This window comes from Gorilla gorilla, chromosome 1 (assembly GCF_029281585.2).
Source record: "Gorilla gorilla gorilla isolate KB3781 chromosome 1, NHGRI_mGorGor1-v2.1_pri, whole genome shotgun sequence".
In the NCBI taxonomy this organism is placed as follows: domain Eukaryota; kingdom Metazoa; phylum Chordata; class Mammalia; order Primates; family Hominidae; genus Gorilla; species Gorilla gorilla.
Window position 1 is genome coordinate 175,154,270 of NC_073224.2, and position 19,065 is coordinate 175,173,334.

General features: G+C 38.0%; 1 protein-coding gene across 3 annotated transcripts in view; it reads right to left on the minus strand.

Annotated features, from left to right (window-relative positions):
- RAVER2 (ribonucleoprotein, PTB binding 2) overlaps positions 1 to 19,065 on the minus strand; it is an 88,530-nt gene that overhangs the window by 3,781 nt on the left and 65,684 nt on the right. For 2 of the 3 annotated variants that reach the window (XM_031008290.3, XM_031008294.3), the window contains exons 10-11: positions 17,177 to 17,288; positions 15,264 to 15,400 (exon numbers count right to left, since the gene is read on the minus strand). In XM_031008290.3, coding sequence (XP_030864150.1) covers positions 15,264 to 15,400; positions 17,177 to 17,288 — 249 coding nt within the window. Of the gene's footprint in view, positions 1 to 4,692; positions 4,848 to 15,263; positions 15,401 to 17,176; positions 17,289 to 19,065 lie in introns of all 3 variants that reach the window. The other variant, XR_008668222.2, reaches the window with a different exon arrangement.

The window sequence follows — 19,065 nt, forward strand, 5'->3', positions numbered from 1 at the left end:
GACTTAATATGCAAGAACTTAGAAATGACTGATGAGTAAAGCTTCCAGTAACACACAGGAGCCTTCTCACGTTGCAATTAAAACTGCAATTGTTTTTGAACCAACAACGGTCACAATTTTTAAAAGTGGAGCCAGCCTCAGAGGGAACAGATGATAGGTCTCTCTCAACTCCTTGCTAAAGTAGTTCTCAGTGGTCCATGTTAGGAAGAGGGATGACAAGACTGAAAGAACGCTGCGTCCTCTGGTATCTCATTTCAAAGTGGCTTACTGTGGGGACAGACCAATACAAAGCGTCTTCACACAAGCCCAGTGTAAAGGAATGTTTCACAGAGTGAAGCTGATGGGCAAAGAATCTGGCTTGAATTTCTGCCTCGACATTTTTTTCCTGGTAGTAAAGTATGTCTGGGGTTTGTGCTAGAATGTTAGAAGGGAAGCAGGTGAGAGGGTAGATGAAAGGAGACCCGCCGTAAGTTGATAGTTGTCAAAGCTGAGTTGATGGTGACGAGGGGTTCAGCCCTAGAGAAGGGCTGCTGCACCAAACAGCTTGCTCACCTCTTAGGTGGAGCCTCTGCCCCAAAAACCCTTCCTCCCAGTCTCCAGCCTCTTGGTTATTCTCTCCAGCTGCCTTCTTCATTAGGGCCCCTTCGCTGGTAGGTGATCTTTCTGAATGTTGGACCCCAGCCACTAACACCATCAGACCTTACTTCAGGTATAAAGAACTCTTTTTAGCAGCTTTCCTCCTCTTATAAGTCATCAGTCCATTCTACAAATGAGATTTTCCAAAGACTGGGGGAGGGAAGCAGACTGCTCACTCTGGGATCTGGGATGCTCCTGCTCTTCTCACCCACCTTCCCCAATTATTCATGCCATGTAGTTATCTATTCTTTCATATCTTGGCATGCAGCAAAGCAACAGCCTGGGTTTCTGTCTTTCTATACCATCTTCACTGTCAGAAGCCAGATAGGAAATTTATTACATTCTTTTATTCAAAGGGCTTCCCAATGGTGCTACACCATTCACGGTGAGAACCAACTGAGACCTATGAAATCAGCAAAAAACTTCACTGAGCAGCACAGGAAAATATTAGAAGAGGAAGTGAAAGTGGGTGTCACTCATCTTACAATAAAGACAAAGCCTGCAAACATTACGTTGAGTAAAATAAGACATTCAAAAAGAGACAGACATGGTATGATTACACCAATGTGAGATATAAAAGTTAGTCCCAGTTATAAAAACAGAAAGTCAAATGATGTTCTCTTCAGGAGCTGAGGAGAGGAGGGGGAAAAGTGCAGTTTATTAATTATCAGATTTTACTTTTGTAAAATGAAAATCTAGAGATCTGTTGCAAAATAATGTAAATATACTGAACATTACTAAACTGTACACTTAAATAATAGTAATATTATGTTTTTATCACAATTAAAAATTTAAACCTTAAAAAAAAAAAAGAAAATGGGTTTCACTATAGCCCATGTGATATTGGGAGAAAGGTAATCCTTCTGATACGTCCTATCAAAGATATCTAACTTCTAGTGTAAGGACTGGTGAATGGGGAATGATGATTTAAAATTTTGAAAGAAAGCTCAGTGCTCTGGGAGAAATAAATTCCTACATAAGAACCACAACCACAACCACAGCAAAACACAAAAGAGGGAAAGAATATAAAGTTAGCAAATATTTTTTCTTCTATTTTGTATTTGTAGGATCTAGACATCCATTCCTTCATAAGTGGTCTATTGCGGGCACTGGGCTTGTGTGCTATGAGGTTTACCTGGATGAATGAAACTTGGACTATGCCCTCCCATAGCTCATATCCTAGGAGGGGAAGGAAGAGGAATGCAAAACATAATTCTAAAAGGGGACTGTCACTTTGACAAAAGAGAAATAGAAGTGAAGTGCTAAAGCTTTTTCCAGACAAGGAAAATGGGCGGGTGTGGGGGGCGGGGGGGTTTGAAAGGTACAGGCACTGGTTTCATGGATAAGACAGCATCTGAGTTAGGATTTGGAGATGAAGTCAGATATGGACATGAGGAGATAGGTGGTGACCCTTCCAGGAGAAAGGCAGGGCCTGTGCAAAGGCAGATGGCAAAAAAGCCAGGCCTGTGATGGTAGCAGCTGGCAGGCAGAAGAGGGCAGTGGCAAATGAGGTTGAAAAATGAAGCTGGCCTCAGTCATGGAGGGCTGGAACGCCAGGCTAAGGACTATAAACAGGACCATACCCTTGATCTTGGAATATGGCAAGATTAATAAGCAGCTCTGTAAAAAGTATGGCAATGAAGGAGACAGGCATTATTAGGTCTCACCAGGAGGCTATTGAACTTGTCCCTATTAGATACATGCATGTGAGCAAACACACAGATTATATGTGATTTAAGACTTGATTTAAAATGTAGCATGAAACTTACAGATGAGACAGAACAAAGTGGTGTATTTAGAAAATCTGAAAACAATTTTGATGAGCATTTATGCTTTGAATACCAAACAAAAGGAAGACCTTTAGAGAAGCTATAATATTCTAGTTTTACATGTCTAATATTCAGGTGGAAATCAAACACAATAGTCATTTTAGAGGACTTCATCTTTAGCAGGGTCTTTTTTAGGGTTGGCTGAAACCACTCTATGAATAGTTTGCACCCAGTGGTTCCATTCTGTACTTTGGAACTACAATCCAAGTCTAATATTTCCTTATCAGAATGGGCATAACTTCAACGGAGGCCCCTCACCCTCATGCCCCTGGGCAATCCTACTATATCCCCACCCTACCCTGCCCACTGATCTCCACTCCCCTAAGTGACTATTTCAAGCCTTCTCTTTTCTCGAAGCTCCAACAATACACCCTCATCTTCACTCTCAGCTGATGCTTTGCTTTCTATTTCACCAAGAAAACAAAATCGAAAGAGAAATCTTAAGATGCGCAGTGACTAACCCCTGGTCTCTTTACTTACCCTCACTTCCTTGGTGATCTCATCCAATTTCATGCAATTCACAATTATAGCGATTTACAGGAATGTGATGGTTCTCAAATATGTACTTCTAGAGGCCCATAACTCTCCCCTCACCTCCAGACTTGTATAATGAACACCAATAAAGGAACATCTTCACTTAGGGATCTTATGTCTAAAACGTACCCATAAAACTTGCTCCACCCACACAGTCTTACCCATCTCAATCAATAACAAATTCATTTTTCTAGGCCAAAACTCTTGGGGACTTGGCTCCTCTCTTACCCTCGTATACCCCACTGACTCCAGCTTCCAAAAATGTCTCCAGTCCAGCCACATATCACTGCCTCTGCTGCTTCCAGGCTTGTCCAAGTCAGCATTTTTACTTGGATTGTACCGCAGCAGCTCCCTAACTGACCCTGCTATGTTCTACATTCATTATTTAACACAGCAGCTAGGCATGTTAAACTATAAATACAGTCAATTATCCCTCTACTCAAAGCATCCCAGTGGCTTTCTATCTTAGAGTAAAAGCCAAAGTCCTTACAAGGGCCTAAAAGGTCCTAAATTGTCTGTGCCCTCTGCCTCCCCGACCCCACTGTGACATCATCTCCTATTCTCCACTTTGCTCCCTCTTCTTCTGCCCTAAAGGTTGCTTGCTGTTCCTTTAACAGACCAAGCATGTTTCTGCCTCAGTACCTTTGCACTTGCTCTTCCCTGTCCCTGGAATGTACTTTACATAGATATTCATGTGGCATACTCCCTAAAGTTCTGGTCTTTGCCCAAGAATCAGTTTTACTATGAACCCTTCCTTGACCACGTATTTAAACTCCAAGACTTCCCAGACACTCTTTAGCCTCCACCTTATTTTCTCTGCAGCGATCACTATTCCTTTTACTAATTTTTTCCCCTAAATGTAAGTTCCATTCTTATAAGGATTTTGATGTTTTGTTCATTGCCATATCCCTAGTGCCTAGAACAGTCCTGTCATATAGTAGACATTCAGTATATACTGGTTGAATGAGTAAATGAATACCTTTCAAAAAATATTTTCTAAGCATCCATTCCCAGTTCCTTCAGCAAATAGTCATGGGCCATGGTCTCTGACACTCTGACATGGAAAAACTGGACACTGTAATCTACTAGAGCCTACCAAAGCAAAGGTTAATGTGCTTCTCGCTTTGGGCACCTGCCCTCTCGTTAGAATTTCAAATTAGTTGGCTCTTTTAAATGTTGCTCACCAATCCAATCTTTTGCACACATCTACTATGAAACCCATTCTCTATGCAGTTGCTATTTTATTCTTGGATTTTAAAAAGTTAATTTTCTTTTATTAAAGCAAATCTTTTTATTTTCATGTAAATGTAGACTTTCTTTTATCCCATTGATTTCCAAGTGAATGCAGAAACAGAATGTCACAATATCATTTGTTGACTGCCAGTTTAATACAATGTATCTTAAGCTCAATTTTTAAGCTCATGTCAATAATTGAACTGGTGGCTAGTTTTCAAAGCCATCGTAAGAATTGGGGAAAGGGGAATCTTGACTATCCCTCAGAAGATTCCTTTGGGATATGTTAATGTCAACAGTGAATTCCATTAGGCTCATCTGCTATCAGTCCAATTAAAGATATTTATTATTGTTGTTCTTCTGAAAAGAATATAAGCATCTAGCAGGTAGCCCTTTAAATACAAAATGAAATTTGTTTTCAGAAAATTCTGCCTCAAGGACTCCTCAGTCTCACCCTTACCTTCAGCCCCACTTCACCTTTTCTAAGTCTTGTCTCTTCAGTGGAGTCAGGTATACGGAGAACCAAAATTGGATTGCACTAGTTCTCCTGAGATCTGAATCAAGCCCCTAATGTCCCTTTCTTATAGCTTCAAGTCCAGCTTTTAGATTTCAGACCTACAGAAACATGAATTAATTTTATCATTATTTCTGCATTAAACATTTTTAAATTTTTATTTAAAAATATAACTTTCTCCCATTGTTAAAAATGTTTCAAAATCAATATGCTTCATTCTGTGACATTAATGATATAATAAAATGTCTCTGTCTGATATATATACATAACAAATGTTTCCAATGTTCATATTCATATTTGCCTCTCAGCTACTTGTCTTTCTTCATATGAGTAATGGTTAAGTCCTAACTTTGGATTTAACGATTCATCCCCAAAAACGTATTGCACAGCACTAATTTTTTTTTTTTTGGGAGACAGGGTCTCACTCTGTTGCCCAGGCTGGAGTGCAATGGCGGGATCTCGGCTCACTAAAGCCTCTGCCTCCCGGGCTCAAGCGATTCTCCTGCCTCAGCCTCCTGAGTATTTGGGATTACAAGCGTGCACCACCACACCCGGCTAATTTTTTGTATTTTCTGTAGAGACGGGGTTTCGCCCTGTTGGCCAAGCAGGTCTTGAATTCTTGACCTCAGGTGATCCACCCACCTCAGCCTCCCAAAGTGCTAGAATTATAAGCATGAACCACCCCGCCCAGCCGAAATACATTTCAACAGCTTGCTTTCCTTACTTCCAGTTTTTAACCAAAATCACTTTTTAAAAGTACTTTCCAAGTTATTGTCTAGGGTTAATATATAGATAACCTGTGCTCCCATAATTGTTGTTTAAAGTAGGCTTATGTTTTAAAACATATTTTGTATGGTAGGTGTTTGTCACACGATTCGGATCTATCACGGTCCATACAAAAATCCACACAGCATTCATTACATAACACAATGTACTTTTTGGCAAGTCTGTCTGCATTATTTGACCACTGGGTGGCAGCATTAGGCTCCATATGAAAGAACCAAGCATTCATTTTCCAGGTCTTTTGTTCGTTTTTCTTTCCTCTTCCCCTCATCACATCATCTCATCATATATTCTGTGGTTGATTCCCTGGAACAGGCAGTCAGCCTCCTGGCAGGGGAGATCCCTGGAATCAGGGTAACACAAGAACACACCGTGCAAGTAGATAACACTGCTGTGCTGCATGCTGGACAACTGCCACATATGGCAAGTGTCAAATGAAAAACAAAAATCAGCAAAAATCAGGCCGGGCGCGGTGGCACATGCCTATAATCCTAGCACTTTGGAAGACCAAGGCAGGCAGATCACTTGAGGTCAGGAGTTCAAGACCAGCCTGGTCAATGTGGTGAAACCCTGTCTCTACTAAATATACAAAAATTAGCTGGGCATGGTGGTGGGTGCCTGTAATCCCAGCTACTCGGGACGCTGAGGCAGGAGAATCACTTGAACCCAGGAGGTGGAGGTTGCAGTGAGCTGAGATTGCATCACTGCCCTCCAGCCTGGGTGACAGAGCAAGACGCTGTCTCAAAAAAAAAAAAAAAAAAAAAAAAAATCACAACTTACACAGTCATATCAAACAGCTGAAAAACCTCTTACATTTTTCTTTACATTATTGGGACTATGTCAAACTGGAAAGGTGCTTAAGATATATTTTTACCTATTTTAATTAAAGGGGGAAGGGTGAAATGTTTTGTCTTTGATTATAATTAGATGTTAGATTTAGGTGTTTAATAGACATTTAATAAATGGGCTCAAAAGCTTCTCTTTTAAGGTAGACTTCTCCCAACCATTTGACATAGAAGGACCTCAGAATCTGAAATTTCAAACTCAATTTGTACATTCATATTGACAGGATTACATAGCTGACTATAATGCTATTAATAACTGCTAGAGTGTATACTACAAATTTTTAAATAATTTATTTCTGATTTAAGTTTTCCCAATCATAGTTCAAATATTCAAGACATGCAGTTTTTGAGAAAATTCACAGCTCAATGGCAATTCTAATTAATTATTACAACTGACTAGAGAAATGGAAGGGGTAGTCCATTTAAAACTGATTTCTAATTAGACCTAGATCTTGAAAAACTGATCTGATCTGTTTGCTCGTAACTAACTACTTTTAGGATCTCTAAAACACTAAATGAAAATGCTATTCTCTGTTTAGTACAGTTGAAGCTTATTTTCTAAAGAGTCCAAAATTTGTTGATTCACAAGGTTCACCAACTTATGAACAACTATCACCACAATTGAATTCTAGAGTATTTTTATCACTCTCCCCTCCCCAAAAAAATCCTGTTAATCATACTCCCCAACTCCTCCTTCCTCCAGCCCCCAATAACCACTATCTACTTACATTCTCTATGGATTTGCCTATTCTGGATATTTCATATAAATGGAATATCATATGTGGACTTTTTGTCTGGCTTATTTCATTTAGCATAATGTTCACAAGGTTCACCAATGTTGTAGCATGGATCAGTACTCCATTCCTTTCTAGTGAATAATATTCCATCACGTGGATATTACCACATTTTGTTTATTCATTCATCACTAGATGGACATTTGGGTTGTTTTCCTTTTTGGCTATTATGAATAACGCTGCTGTGCCAATGCATGTACACATTTGTGTACAGACACAAGTTTTCAATTCTCTTGGATACACCTAGGAGTCAAATCCTGGGGCCATCTGGTAATTCTATGTTTAACATTTGATGAACTGCCACACTCTTCCAAAGCAGCTGCACCCTTTTACATCCCACCAACCCCCAGCACTGTATGAGGATTCCCATTTCTCCACATCCTTGCCTACACTGCTGTGGTTCATTTTTCTTCATTCTCTTTTCTTTCAGTTTCTCAGACTGGATAATTTCAATTGACTTACATTCTAAGTTTGTTGATTCTTCTGCCTGCACAAATCTGCTGCTGTGCTGTAGTAAATTTTTCATTTGTTATCAGACTTTCCAAATCAAGAATTTCTATTTGATTTTTAAAAATAATTTCTCTCTCTTTATTGATATTCTCTAAGTGATGAGATGTTGTTCTCGTACTTTTTGTTTGTTTTTGAGATGGAGTCTCACTCTGTCGCCCGGGCTGGAGTGCAGTGGCGCAATCTCGGCTCACTGCAAGCTCTGCCTCCAGGGTTCACGCCATTCTCCTGCCTCAGCCTCCCGAGTAGCTGGGACTACAGGCGCCCACCACCACACCCAGCTAATTTTTTGTATTTTTAGTAGAGATGGGGTCTCACTGTTGTTAGCCAGGATGGTCTCGATCTCCTGACCTCGTGATCCGCCCGCCATGGCCTCCCAAAGTGCTGGGATTACAGGCGTGAGCCACCGCGCCTGGCCTCTCATACTTTTTAAAAGTTCCTGAGACATGGCTCCCTTTAATTCTTTGAAAATATTTTAAATCATTGTCTAGTAAGTCCAGTGTTTACACTTCCTTATGGACAGTTTCTATTAATTACTTTCCCTTTGTGTATGGGCCATACTTTGTCGTGAAATCTTTGTGCGTTCCTGTGTCCAGGATGGTATTGCCTAGGTTGTCTTCCAGGGTTTTTATAATTTTGTGTTCTACATTTAAGTCTTTAATCCACCTTGAGTTGATTTTTATATATGGTGTAAGGAAGAGGTCTGACTTTAATCTTCTGCATATGGCTAGCCAGTTATCCCCGCACCTTTTATTGAATAGGGAGTCTTTACCCCATTGCTTTTGTCAACTTTGTCGAAGACCACATGGTTGCAGATGTCCAGCCTTATTTCTGGGCTCTCTATTCTGTTCCATTGGTCTATGTGCCTGTTCCAACAGAGTTTCAACAAGGTGTGAATATATATTTCTACTGCTTCTATTCAACATTACTGGCGGTTTTAGTGCAATATGGTTCCTTGGACATAGGAACGGGCAAAGATTTCATGACAAGACACCAGAAGCAATTGCAGGAAGAACAAAAATTGACAAGTGGAATCTAATTAAGAGCCTCTGCAAGCAAAAGAAACTATCAACAGAGTAAACAGACAATCTACAGAATGGGAGAAAATTTTTGCAAACTATGCATCTGACAAAGGGCTAATATCCAGCACTTACAAGGAACTTAAATTTACAAGAAAAAAACAACCCCATTAAAGTGGGCAAAGGACATGGACACTTCTCAAAAGAAGACATACTATGTGGCCAACAATATATGAAAAAAAGCTCAATATCACTGAATATTAGAGAAATGCAAATCAAAACCACAATGAGATACCATCTCACACCAATCAGAATTGGCCATTATTAAAATGTCAAAAAATAGCAGATGCTGGCGAGGTTGTGGAGAAAAGGGAACACTAATACATTGTTGGTGGTAGTGTAAATTAGTTCAACCATTGTGGCAAGTAGTGTAGCAATACCTCAAAGAGCTAAAAACAGAATTACCATTAGACCTAGCAATCCCATTACTGGGTATATACCCAGAGGAATATAAATTATTCTATCATAAATACACATGCACACAAATGTTCACTGCGGCACTATCCACAATAGCAAAGACATAGAATCAACCTAAATGCCCATCAATGACAGACTGGATATGTGGTACATATTCACTATGGAACACTATGCAGCCATAAAAAAGAACGAGCTCGTGTCTTTTGTGGGAACATGGATAGAGCTGGAAGCTTTTATCCTTAGGAAACTAATGCAGGAACAGAAAACCAAATACCGCGTGTTCTCACTTGTAAGTGGGAGCTAAATGACAAGAACTTATGAACATACAGAATGAAACAACGGACTCTGCTGTCTACATGAGGGTGGAGGGTGGGAGGAGGGAGAGCAGCAGAAAAGATAACTATTGGGTACTGCACTTAATACCTCGGTGATGAAATAATATGTACAAAAAAACCCTGTGACATGTGTTTACTTATGTAATAAACCTTCACGTGTACCCCCAAACCTAAAATTAAAAATTTTTAAATATTAAAAAAGAAAATCTGTTATAAATGGAGCATGCAGTCTATTTTCATTTGATATAATTATTACTACTGTTCAATTTAAGTTTACCATTCGGATATTTGTTTTTTATTAGACCTAGTTGTTTTTGTTTTTCCTGGCATATTTTGGATTAATCAAATGTTTTCATAATTTCATTGTAATTAAACCATTCATGTTTTAGCTATATCTCTTTGTATAATTTTTTAATGGTTGCTGTATGGATTACAATATGCGTTCCACAACTTATCACAACCTACTTAGAGTTACTTTTGATGTACTTCATGTAAAAGATTATAACCCCAAAACCATAATTTCATTTACCTTATTGTCCTTTACACTATTGCTATCAAATATACTATATCTATATACATGATAAACCCTATATGTTACAATTTTTGCTTTTAAATAAATTAAGAGAAAACATACAGTCTTTTTTAGTCACCTGCATGTTTACTGTTGCCTTAACACAGTGGTTCTCAATGGTGTGTGTGTTGGTGGGGGCAATCTAGGGGTTAGAGGACAAGGATGTTGCCAAATCTCCTACAATCAAAGAATAGCCCTTCCCACTTAAGAGAGAATTATTCAGCCCCAAACGTTAATAGTACCAAGATTGAGAAACCTGTCTTAAGACAACGTGCATTGTTTTTATCTGGTTGCTCTCAAGATTATCTCTTTACAACTATAGTTTTCAGCACACTAATTATAATGTGCCTAAGTAAAAATTTCCTTTTATTTATCCTGCTTTGCAGGAGGGCCTCCGAGCCTGTTAGATCTGTAAGTTTTTTGAAGCAAATTTGGAAAATGTTTGACCATTATTTTTTCAAACAATGTGTGCCCCCATTATCTTTCTCTTCTTCTCCCAGGACTCCACTTACATGCGTTTTAGACTGCTTGATATTTTCCCTCAGCTCCCTGAGGATATGTTCATTGGGCTTTTAAAAATCTCTTTTCTTTGTGTTCTTCAGATTGAGTTGTCTTCATGTTAACCGAACCTTTTTTTTTCTGGCCTCTCCAATCTTCTGCTATGCCCATCTAGTGTATTTATTTCAGATACTATAGTTTTCAGTTCCAAAATTGTTATTTTTTAGTTTATATCTCTTGGCAGAGATTCCATACCTGTTCATTATTACTTTATTTTCTTTTAAGTTCCTAAACATATTTATAATAGCTGTTTTATGGTTATTGTCTACAAGACCAACATCTGGGTCACCTTGGGGTCATTTCTACTTTTTCTCTTAATTGTGGGTCACATTTTCTTGCTTCTTCAACTATCTAGTAATTTTGTTCTACTGGACATATTGATTACTATAATATATTGTAGAGCCTACAGATTCTATTATCTTCCTCTGATGAGTGTTGATTTTTGTTCTAGAAAGAGTTAACTTTGCTGAACTCAAATTCCAAACTCTGTCTCCTCTGTGCTGGAGAGGAGTTGAATCTCTTCTCAGTTCTTTCAGCCTTTCAGCTGTTTTCTACCAGGTCCCTTGGAGTTTTCCTCATACAAACACAGTTTAGGGGCCAGCCAACAGTATTTGGGTTAAGTTTACACATAGATTTTGAGACTCCTTCCTATGCAACCCCCTCTTTTCCACGATTTCCTCCCTTCACTTAACAGCCTTGCTAACAGTCCTGAACTCTGTCCTCTGACTCCTCAAGCTAGTGAGACTGCAGCTTTCTCCATCTAGGGAGTGGTATTAGGCAAAAAGCTACAGAAACACAAATACCATACAGTGATGTTTTCCTGTTTCAAGGAATAATTCTCCCGTTTCTGCCTGCTTTTGGTCATTCATTCTCTAGTGCTTTCAAGTAGTTGGTTTTCATTCATATTTAGTCCAGTTTTGTTTTGTTGTTCTTTTGAGACGGAGTCTCACTCTGTCGCCCAGGCTGGAGTGCAGTGGCGCAATCTCGGCTCACTGCAACCTCCGCCTCCTGGGTTCACGCCATTCTCCTGCCTCAGCCTCCCAAGTAGCTGGGACTACAGGCGCCCACCACCACGCCCGGCTAATTTTTTGTATATTTAGTGGAGATGGGGTTTCACCGTGTTAGCCAGGATGGTCTCGATCTCCTGACCTTGTGATCCGCCCATCTTTGCTTCCCAAAGTGCTGGGATTACAGGTGTGAGCCACCGCACCCAGCCTAGTCCAGTTTTAATAATGGTTATCTGTAGGGAGATAGTATGATACAAGCAACAACATCAATACTGGAAATGCCAATTAGGTTTTTAAATCTGATAGTTTTATTGGAGATAAAGATTATTTTGTCCCTCTACGCCTTGACATATTCATCTCTCCTAATCCATAAGCAGAGCAGCCTACACAGTTTCTCTGAGATATTACTTCCATGCCTGAAGAAACTTCTCAATGGTATAAATAATGTGGCCTTTGGAATCAAGAAATCACTTACCAACTGTATGAACTTGGAGAGATTATTTATTCCTTCTCCATTTGTATAATGAAGGTGATCATTTAAATCTCACAAGGTTTTTTTTTTTAATTATACTTTAAGTTCTAGGGTACATGTGCACAACGTGCAGGTTTGTTACACAGGTATACATGTGCCATGTTGGTGTGCTGCACCCATTATCTCGTCATTTACATTAGGTATATCTCCTAATGCTATCCCTGCCCCTCCCCCCACCCCACGACAGGCCCCAGTGTGTGACGTTCCCCTTCCTGTGTCCAAGTGTTCTCATTGTTCAATTCTCACCTATGAGTCAGAACATGTGGTGTTTGGTTTTCTGTCCTTGTGATAGTTTGCTCAGAATGATGGTTTCCAGCTTCGTCCATGTCCCTATAAAGGACATGAGCTCATCCTTTTTTATGGCTGCATAGTATTCCATGGTGTATATGTGCTGCATTTTCTTAATCCAGTCCATCACTGATGGACGTTTGGGTTGGTTCCAAGTCTTTGCTATTGTGAATAGTGCCGCTATAAACATATGTGTGCATGTGTCTTTATAGCAGCATGATTTATAATTCTTTGGGTATATACCCAGTAATGGGATGGCTGGGTCAAATGGTATTTCTAGTTCTAGATCCCTGAGGAATCGCCACACCAACTTCCACAGTGGTTGAACTAGTTTACAGTCCCACCAACACTGTAAAAGTGTTCCTATTTCACCACATCCTCTCCAGCACCTGTTGTTTCCTGACTTTTTAATGATTGCCATTCTAACTGGTGTGAGATGGTATCTCATTGTGGTTTTGATTTGCATTTCTCTGATGGCCAGTGATGATGAGCATTTTTTCACGTGTCTGTTGGCTGCAGAAATGTCTTCTTTTAAGAAGTGTCTGTTCATATCTTTTGCCCACTTTTTGATGGGGTTGTTTGTTTTCTGCTGGTAAATTTGTTTGAGTTCTTTGTAGATTCTGGGTATTAGCCCTTTGTCAGATGAGTAGATTGCAAAAATTTTCTCCCTTCTGTAGGTTGCCTGTTCACTCTGATGGTAGTTTCTTTTGCTGTGCAGAAGCTCTTTAATTAGATCCCATTTGTCAATTTTGGCTTTTGTTGCCATTGGTTTTGGTGTTTTAGACATGAAGTCCTTGCCCATGCCTATGCGCTGAATGGTATTGCCTAGGTTTTCTTCTAGGGTTTTTATGGTTTTAGGTCTAACATCTAAGTCTTTAATCCATCTTGAATTGATTTTTGTATAAGGTGTAAGGAAGGGATCCAGTTTCAGCTTTCTACATATGGCTAGCCAGTTTACTAAATCTCACAGGGTTTTTAGAAATAGTAATCACTTATGTCACAAAGCATATAGCAAGTGTTAAAAAGAAAACAAACACTTTTGGTTCCTTTCCCTTAGACCTCTTCCTTCATCCCAGCAGTGGAAATAGTAAAAGGAATTCCTAATACACGACCACCTTTTTCTATAATGGTTACTTTAGTATTCCATTAGTTTAATTCCATGTACTTTAATGTTCCATTAGTAACACTTAATTAAGTTTATAAGGAAGAAAGAACACGAGAGAGAGAACAAATCCCATTTTATGAACAAGCGTGCACTAGAAGCAGGGACTGTCAAAGGAGACACTGAACAGTGCAGGGAGGATTCATTTCCCCACCATATCTCTGGGCAAGCAAGTGTGGAGGCAGAAGATATACAGTAATGCAAAAGGCATCATTATCACAGAATTTCTTCATGTGTGAATGAGAAAGTCTTTCTATGGATATAAGTATACAATAAATCACAGTAATCTAATAAGCAAAACTGCTAAGAAAAAGGCAAATTTAAAAAGAAATAAAAGTTAAGTTCAAAAAATTTTTAAAGCTTAAATATGTATTTAATGAATTTTTAAAAAATTTATTGTGCCTCTCCTGTTTATAAAAAGTTTGTTTCCTGAAAAGAAACAAATTGGAATTGTACAGGACTATATCTTGTAAATTTTACAATTAATGTCTTTATCTAAGTCATTACTTCAAATGTTATCTAATAAAGGACTGAAGATGACTCTTATGAATCAATGTAAGAGAATGCCTTCAGACTGCAGCAATTTGTGATCACTGTTCTCTAAATATAGATATACTGTCACCTAATTACATCATCTACCCAACCCATATTTTTCCGTCTTGTCCCAGGTATATAAGAGATGGCAAATATTTCACTAATATCCAGGTGCACCATTTTTACAGAACTTGGGCTGTTTCTAGTACTCTTATAATCAGGCGTCAATTGTTCTAAGTGGTTTTCTTTTCTAAGTTTATTAGGGATGGGTCAGGCAAACACAAAGCTGCTCCAAGGAAATCAAAGTGGAGACAAGACTCCAACGAACAGGATAGATCTGAGAAGAAGCTGGCTGTTCTAGGAAAGTAAGAGTCAGAACTGATAATTATAAGACTCTTGTGGACTCTTATGATTCCATAATCACACAGGGCTAACATGATATATATTCAGCTTACACTGCTAAGAGTAAGCTGAAGAAGGGCCAAAGCAAAACTGAAATATTTAAGTAATGACACAGGACATCTTATGAACATAATATTTTTGTTATTGATTGACTGGTTTAGAAGTTAGCACAGTAGTGTCTGTAAATATGATCATCTTTCTACATCTACCATCAGTGGAGAAGAACAGAGGCATTCCCTTGGATTTCCTAGGTCTACACTAGTGCAAACCAGAGGTTAGCAGCATTTTTCTATAAAGAACCAGATAGTAAATATTTAATCTTGCAGGCCACATAGTCTCTGTTGTCATCACTCAACTCTTCTATTATAGCATGACAGCACCATAGACAATATGTTAATGAATGGACATGGCTGTATTACAATACAAATTTATTTACAAAACCAGGTGGTGGGCTAGATTTGTTCTATGGGCTGTAGTTTGCCAACCACTAGGTAAACAGTGAGAGGTAAATATCTAGTGCAAAATGATACTAAATAATGTCTTGAACACATTCCCAAATTTCAAATGAGTAAGAAATACATAGATCAGTGCAATTTGATTTGCCTATGTTAATAATATAGAAATCACAATTTCATATTCAGTGAACTCAATATATAGTTGAACCAATTTTTCTGAGTATCATCAGAACCTGGGAATTATTTACCTGTGCATAATCACCAAAAGGTGGAGAATAAGCAATGCACTTTTCCAATGTGTGTTGTGATTCATTTCCCTGAGAGATTGCATCCAGAATGCTGCTTGCAATTCCAGTCTTATGAAGAGTGGTTTTACTTGCAGGGGCTAAAGGCAGAATCAACAAGTTTATTTTATTTAGATTATTTTATTATAAATTTATTTTATTTAGGTTATTTTAAATAAATTATTTTATTGTAAGTTATAAACAAATTATATTTTATTATAAATTATAAATTGTAACTCAGCATATTATCAAATAGAACCAAATTTTAGTTTGCCAATATATAACTAAATAATTTTCCCCTGAGAAGTATATAATACTGTCTTACTCATTTGGAACAACTTAAAATGGACACCTGTCCCATGGGTAAATAATTTTGGTGGAAAGGTTCAAAAACATATATGTCTGGCTGAGCACGGTTGCTCATGCCTGTAATTCCAGCACTTTGAGAGGCCAAGGTGGGAGGATCACTTGAGCCCAGGAGTTCGAGATTGGCTTAGGTGACATGGTGAAACCCCATCTCTATAAAAATACTAAAAATATAAAAATTTGCCAGGAATGGTGGTGCATGACTGTAATCCCAGCTACTTGGGAGGCTGAGACATAAGAATTGCTTGAACCCAGGAAGTGGAGGTTGCAGTGAGCCGAGATGATGCCACTGCACTCCAGCCTGGGTGACAGAGCAAGACTCTGTCTCACAAACACACACACACACACAATTAGCTGGGCATGGTGGCACATGCCTGTAGTCCCACCTACTCGGGAGGCTGAGTTAGGAGGATCACTTGAGCCCAGGAGGTGTAGGCTGCAGTAGCCAAGATCACACCACAGCACTCCAGCCTGGGTGACAGAGGGAGACCTTGTCTCAAAAAAACAAAACGTGTGTGTGTGTGTGTGTGTGTCTAGTCTCTAAAACAAGGCATACAAAATGTAAACTAACCATTCTTATAAATGTAATAATTGTCACCATCAATTTTTAGACCAGATCAATATATAACAGGTATACTAGAAGTGCCTTTACATTTTTTTCCAGCTCAAAAAAAATTACAAATTAATGTTTGGATTCAAGGATATTTCATAAAATACAGAGGATGTATATTAAAAATGAAATTCATCTTTCATCTCTTTTCATTTAATCCTATTCTTCTTCCCAGAGGTAACAGTTTAGAATTTACTTTTTTGGATTTACTTCATGCATTTGCACTCTCAAGTATATACATGTAAGGATATATAACTTTAAATAAACATAAATGGAATCATTTTATGCATATATTTGCCAAAATATGCTTTAGAGTTCATCTCATATCAGTATATGTAGATATCCCTCAATTATAAAAAAAAAGTTGCACAGTATTCAATTTTATGATGAACTATTTAAGCATTCCCCTATTGACAAATATTAAGTATTTTCCAGTTTTCCCACTATTTACAACCAATGTTGCAGTGAACATCCTTGTGCCTGGAGCACATCACATTTGTGATTTTCTCTTAAAACGATATTTGAATGAATAGTTGATTTATAGTAATTGAAGGCTTGAGGGGTTCCTCCAAAATGTAAATGAGAATTCCACTTCCACCAATTATTGGTAGCTCATACATTCTGGGAGTATTCAAATACTCAAGATATATAAGATTACTTATAGGTTTAAACTTCTGGTTAAGAAAAATGATTCTCTATGAGTTGTAATGTTTTCCTTAAATAAAATAGCATGCATTTTGAGTGTCTTAGTTTTAATTATTCTTTCAATTTAAAGAATAATTTAGGCCTTAATTTGGTCAATAGGTATTATTTGCTTCCATGAAGTCAAAAATTAAAGTAAAACTTATTATGAAAAGTATTCAGTAAAACTCCACAACAAGAATACTGAGCCCCTACTTACATGATAAGCACACACTGGGCAACACACTTGCCAAATTCAAGTATGGATTTTTACTGAGCCGAATTTCTTTTGGTGGTTCTCCCAAGAGTGAAGTTTGATTCTTAGAGGCAGCCTATTTAACAAAAACAAAGGAGGGAGTACTTAATGAGAGGTACACGAAAATAAAGAATACAGAAATACTTATTTTTCAATACATCTAGTGTACTTATGAAATATTTATGGATGTTGACTAAAATTATCACATTTCACCTATTAGTTGTTCAATTAGGTTTTTAAAAAACTATTGTAGAGCCATAGAACTTTAGAACTAAAAGAGAATGAAAGGACATCTTATACAACCTTCTCACTTGAACCAGGAAAGAATTCATCTTCACAAGAAAAACCAAATTCCATATCTCTTTTCCAGAAACACTGTTATCTATCTGTCTGTCTGTCTGTCTATCTATCTATCTACCTATTTTTTTTTTTTTTTGGAGATGGAATCTCACTCTATTGCCCAGGCTGGAGTGCAACGGTGCAATCTCGGCTCACTGAAACCTCCGCCTCCCGGGTTCAAGCGATTCTCCTGCTTCCGCCTCCTGAGTAGCTGGGATTACAGGCCCGCACCACCATGCCTGGCTAATTTTTTTATATTTTTAGTAGAGATGGGGCTTCACCATGTTGGCCAGGCTGATCTCGAACTCCTGACCTTCGTGATGCCCTTGCCTTGGCCAAAGTGTTGAGATTACAGGCGTGACACACCGCGCCTGGCCTGTTATCAATATTTTTATTGAGATTTTTATATTTTATGACCAAATAACAAAAGCAAAGCTTATTTACCTCTGGTACTAAAAATAATGTCAAACAAAATAAATGAGTTTAATAAACTCCAACTCCACATTTAGATGATGCTAGAAATACACATTTCTTGAAAATGTATATCAGTATATTTTTATGTATTAGTTAGGTGTAAGGATTCTAGTACAGTTGACCCTTGAAACAACATGGGGGTTAGGGGTGCCAACCCCCTACACAGTGGAAAATCTATGTATAACCCTTGTCTACCCAAAAACTTAACTACTAATAGCCTACTGTTAACTAGAAGCCTTACCAACAGCCAACAATTAACACATATTTTGTATGTTACATGTATTATATACTGTATTTTTACAATAAAGTGGAGAAAAGACAATATTAAGAAAACCATAAGGAAAACACATTTACAGTACTGTAGTATTTATCAATACCATAAATTACATCATTTGTTTACAATATGGATCTGTCTGAAATGGTGGACAACAGCAGCTACAAACCTCAATCTGTGGTACACATCAAGCAATTCGAATTTTTCTTACAATGTCATGACATTGTTTCTTGAGAGCACTTCTAGTATCACTAGTGGCATTTTTATGGATCGTAGGATGTTATTCAAGGTTTATGGTATTGCACTAAACATGATGAAAAATATGCAAGCATGACGAGACATCACTTTTTACTGCAATAAGCAATTTACTGGAGAGATGAATGGCTCACATGGAGATGATTAGCAACATACAGCATTTTAAGTGGATCCTCTCAACACCTGAGCTCACCGCAATAGCAAGAGGAAGTAGCTACAAAATTATCACAGTAGTACAGTACATACTACAGTTAATTTTAGGCAGTTATGATTTAATCCTGCATCTTTATTTTGGTTTACGTTTCTTTTGACTGTGAATGGTGCCATGTATGGTCTGTAAGTATGCATGTTAGTTTTGCTAAATTTTAACTTTTTAATAATAGATTTGTATATATGTTATGGTAGTAAATTACAAACTAGACTAATATCTACATATATTTTATGCATTCATGACATATATAACTTTTTCTTAATTTTTTCAATATTTCTAGGCTATGGGGTTCATTTGTGA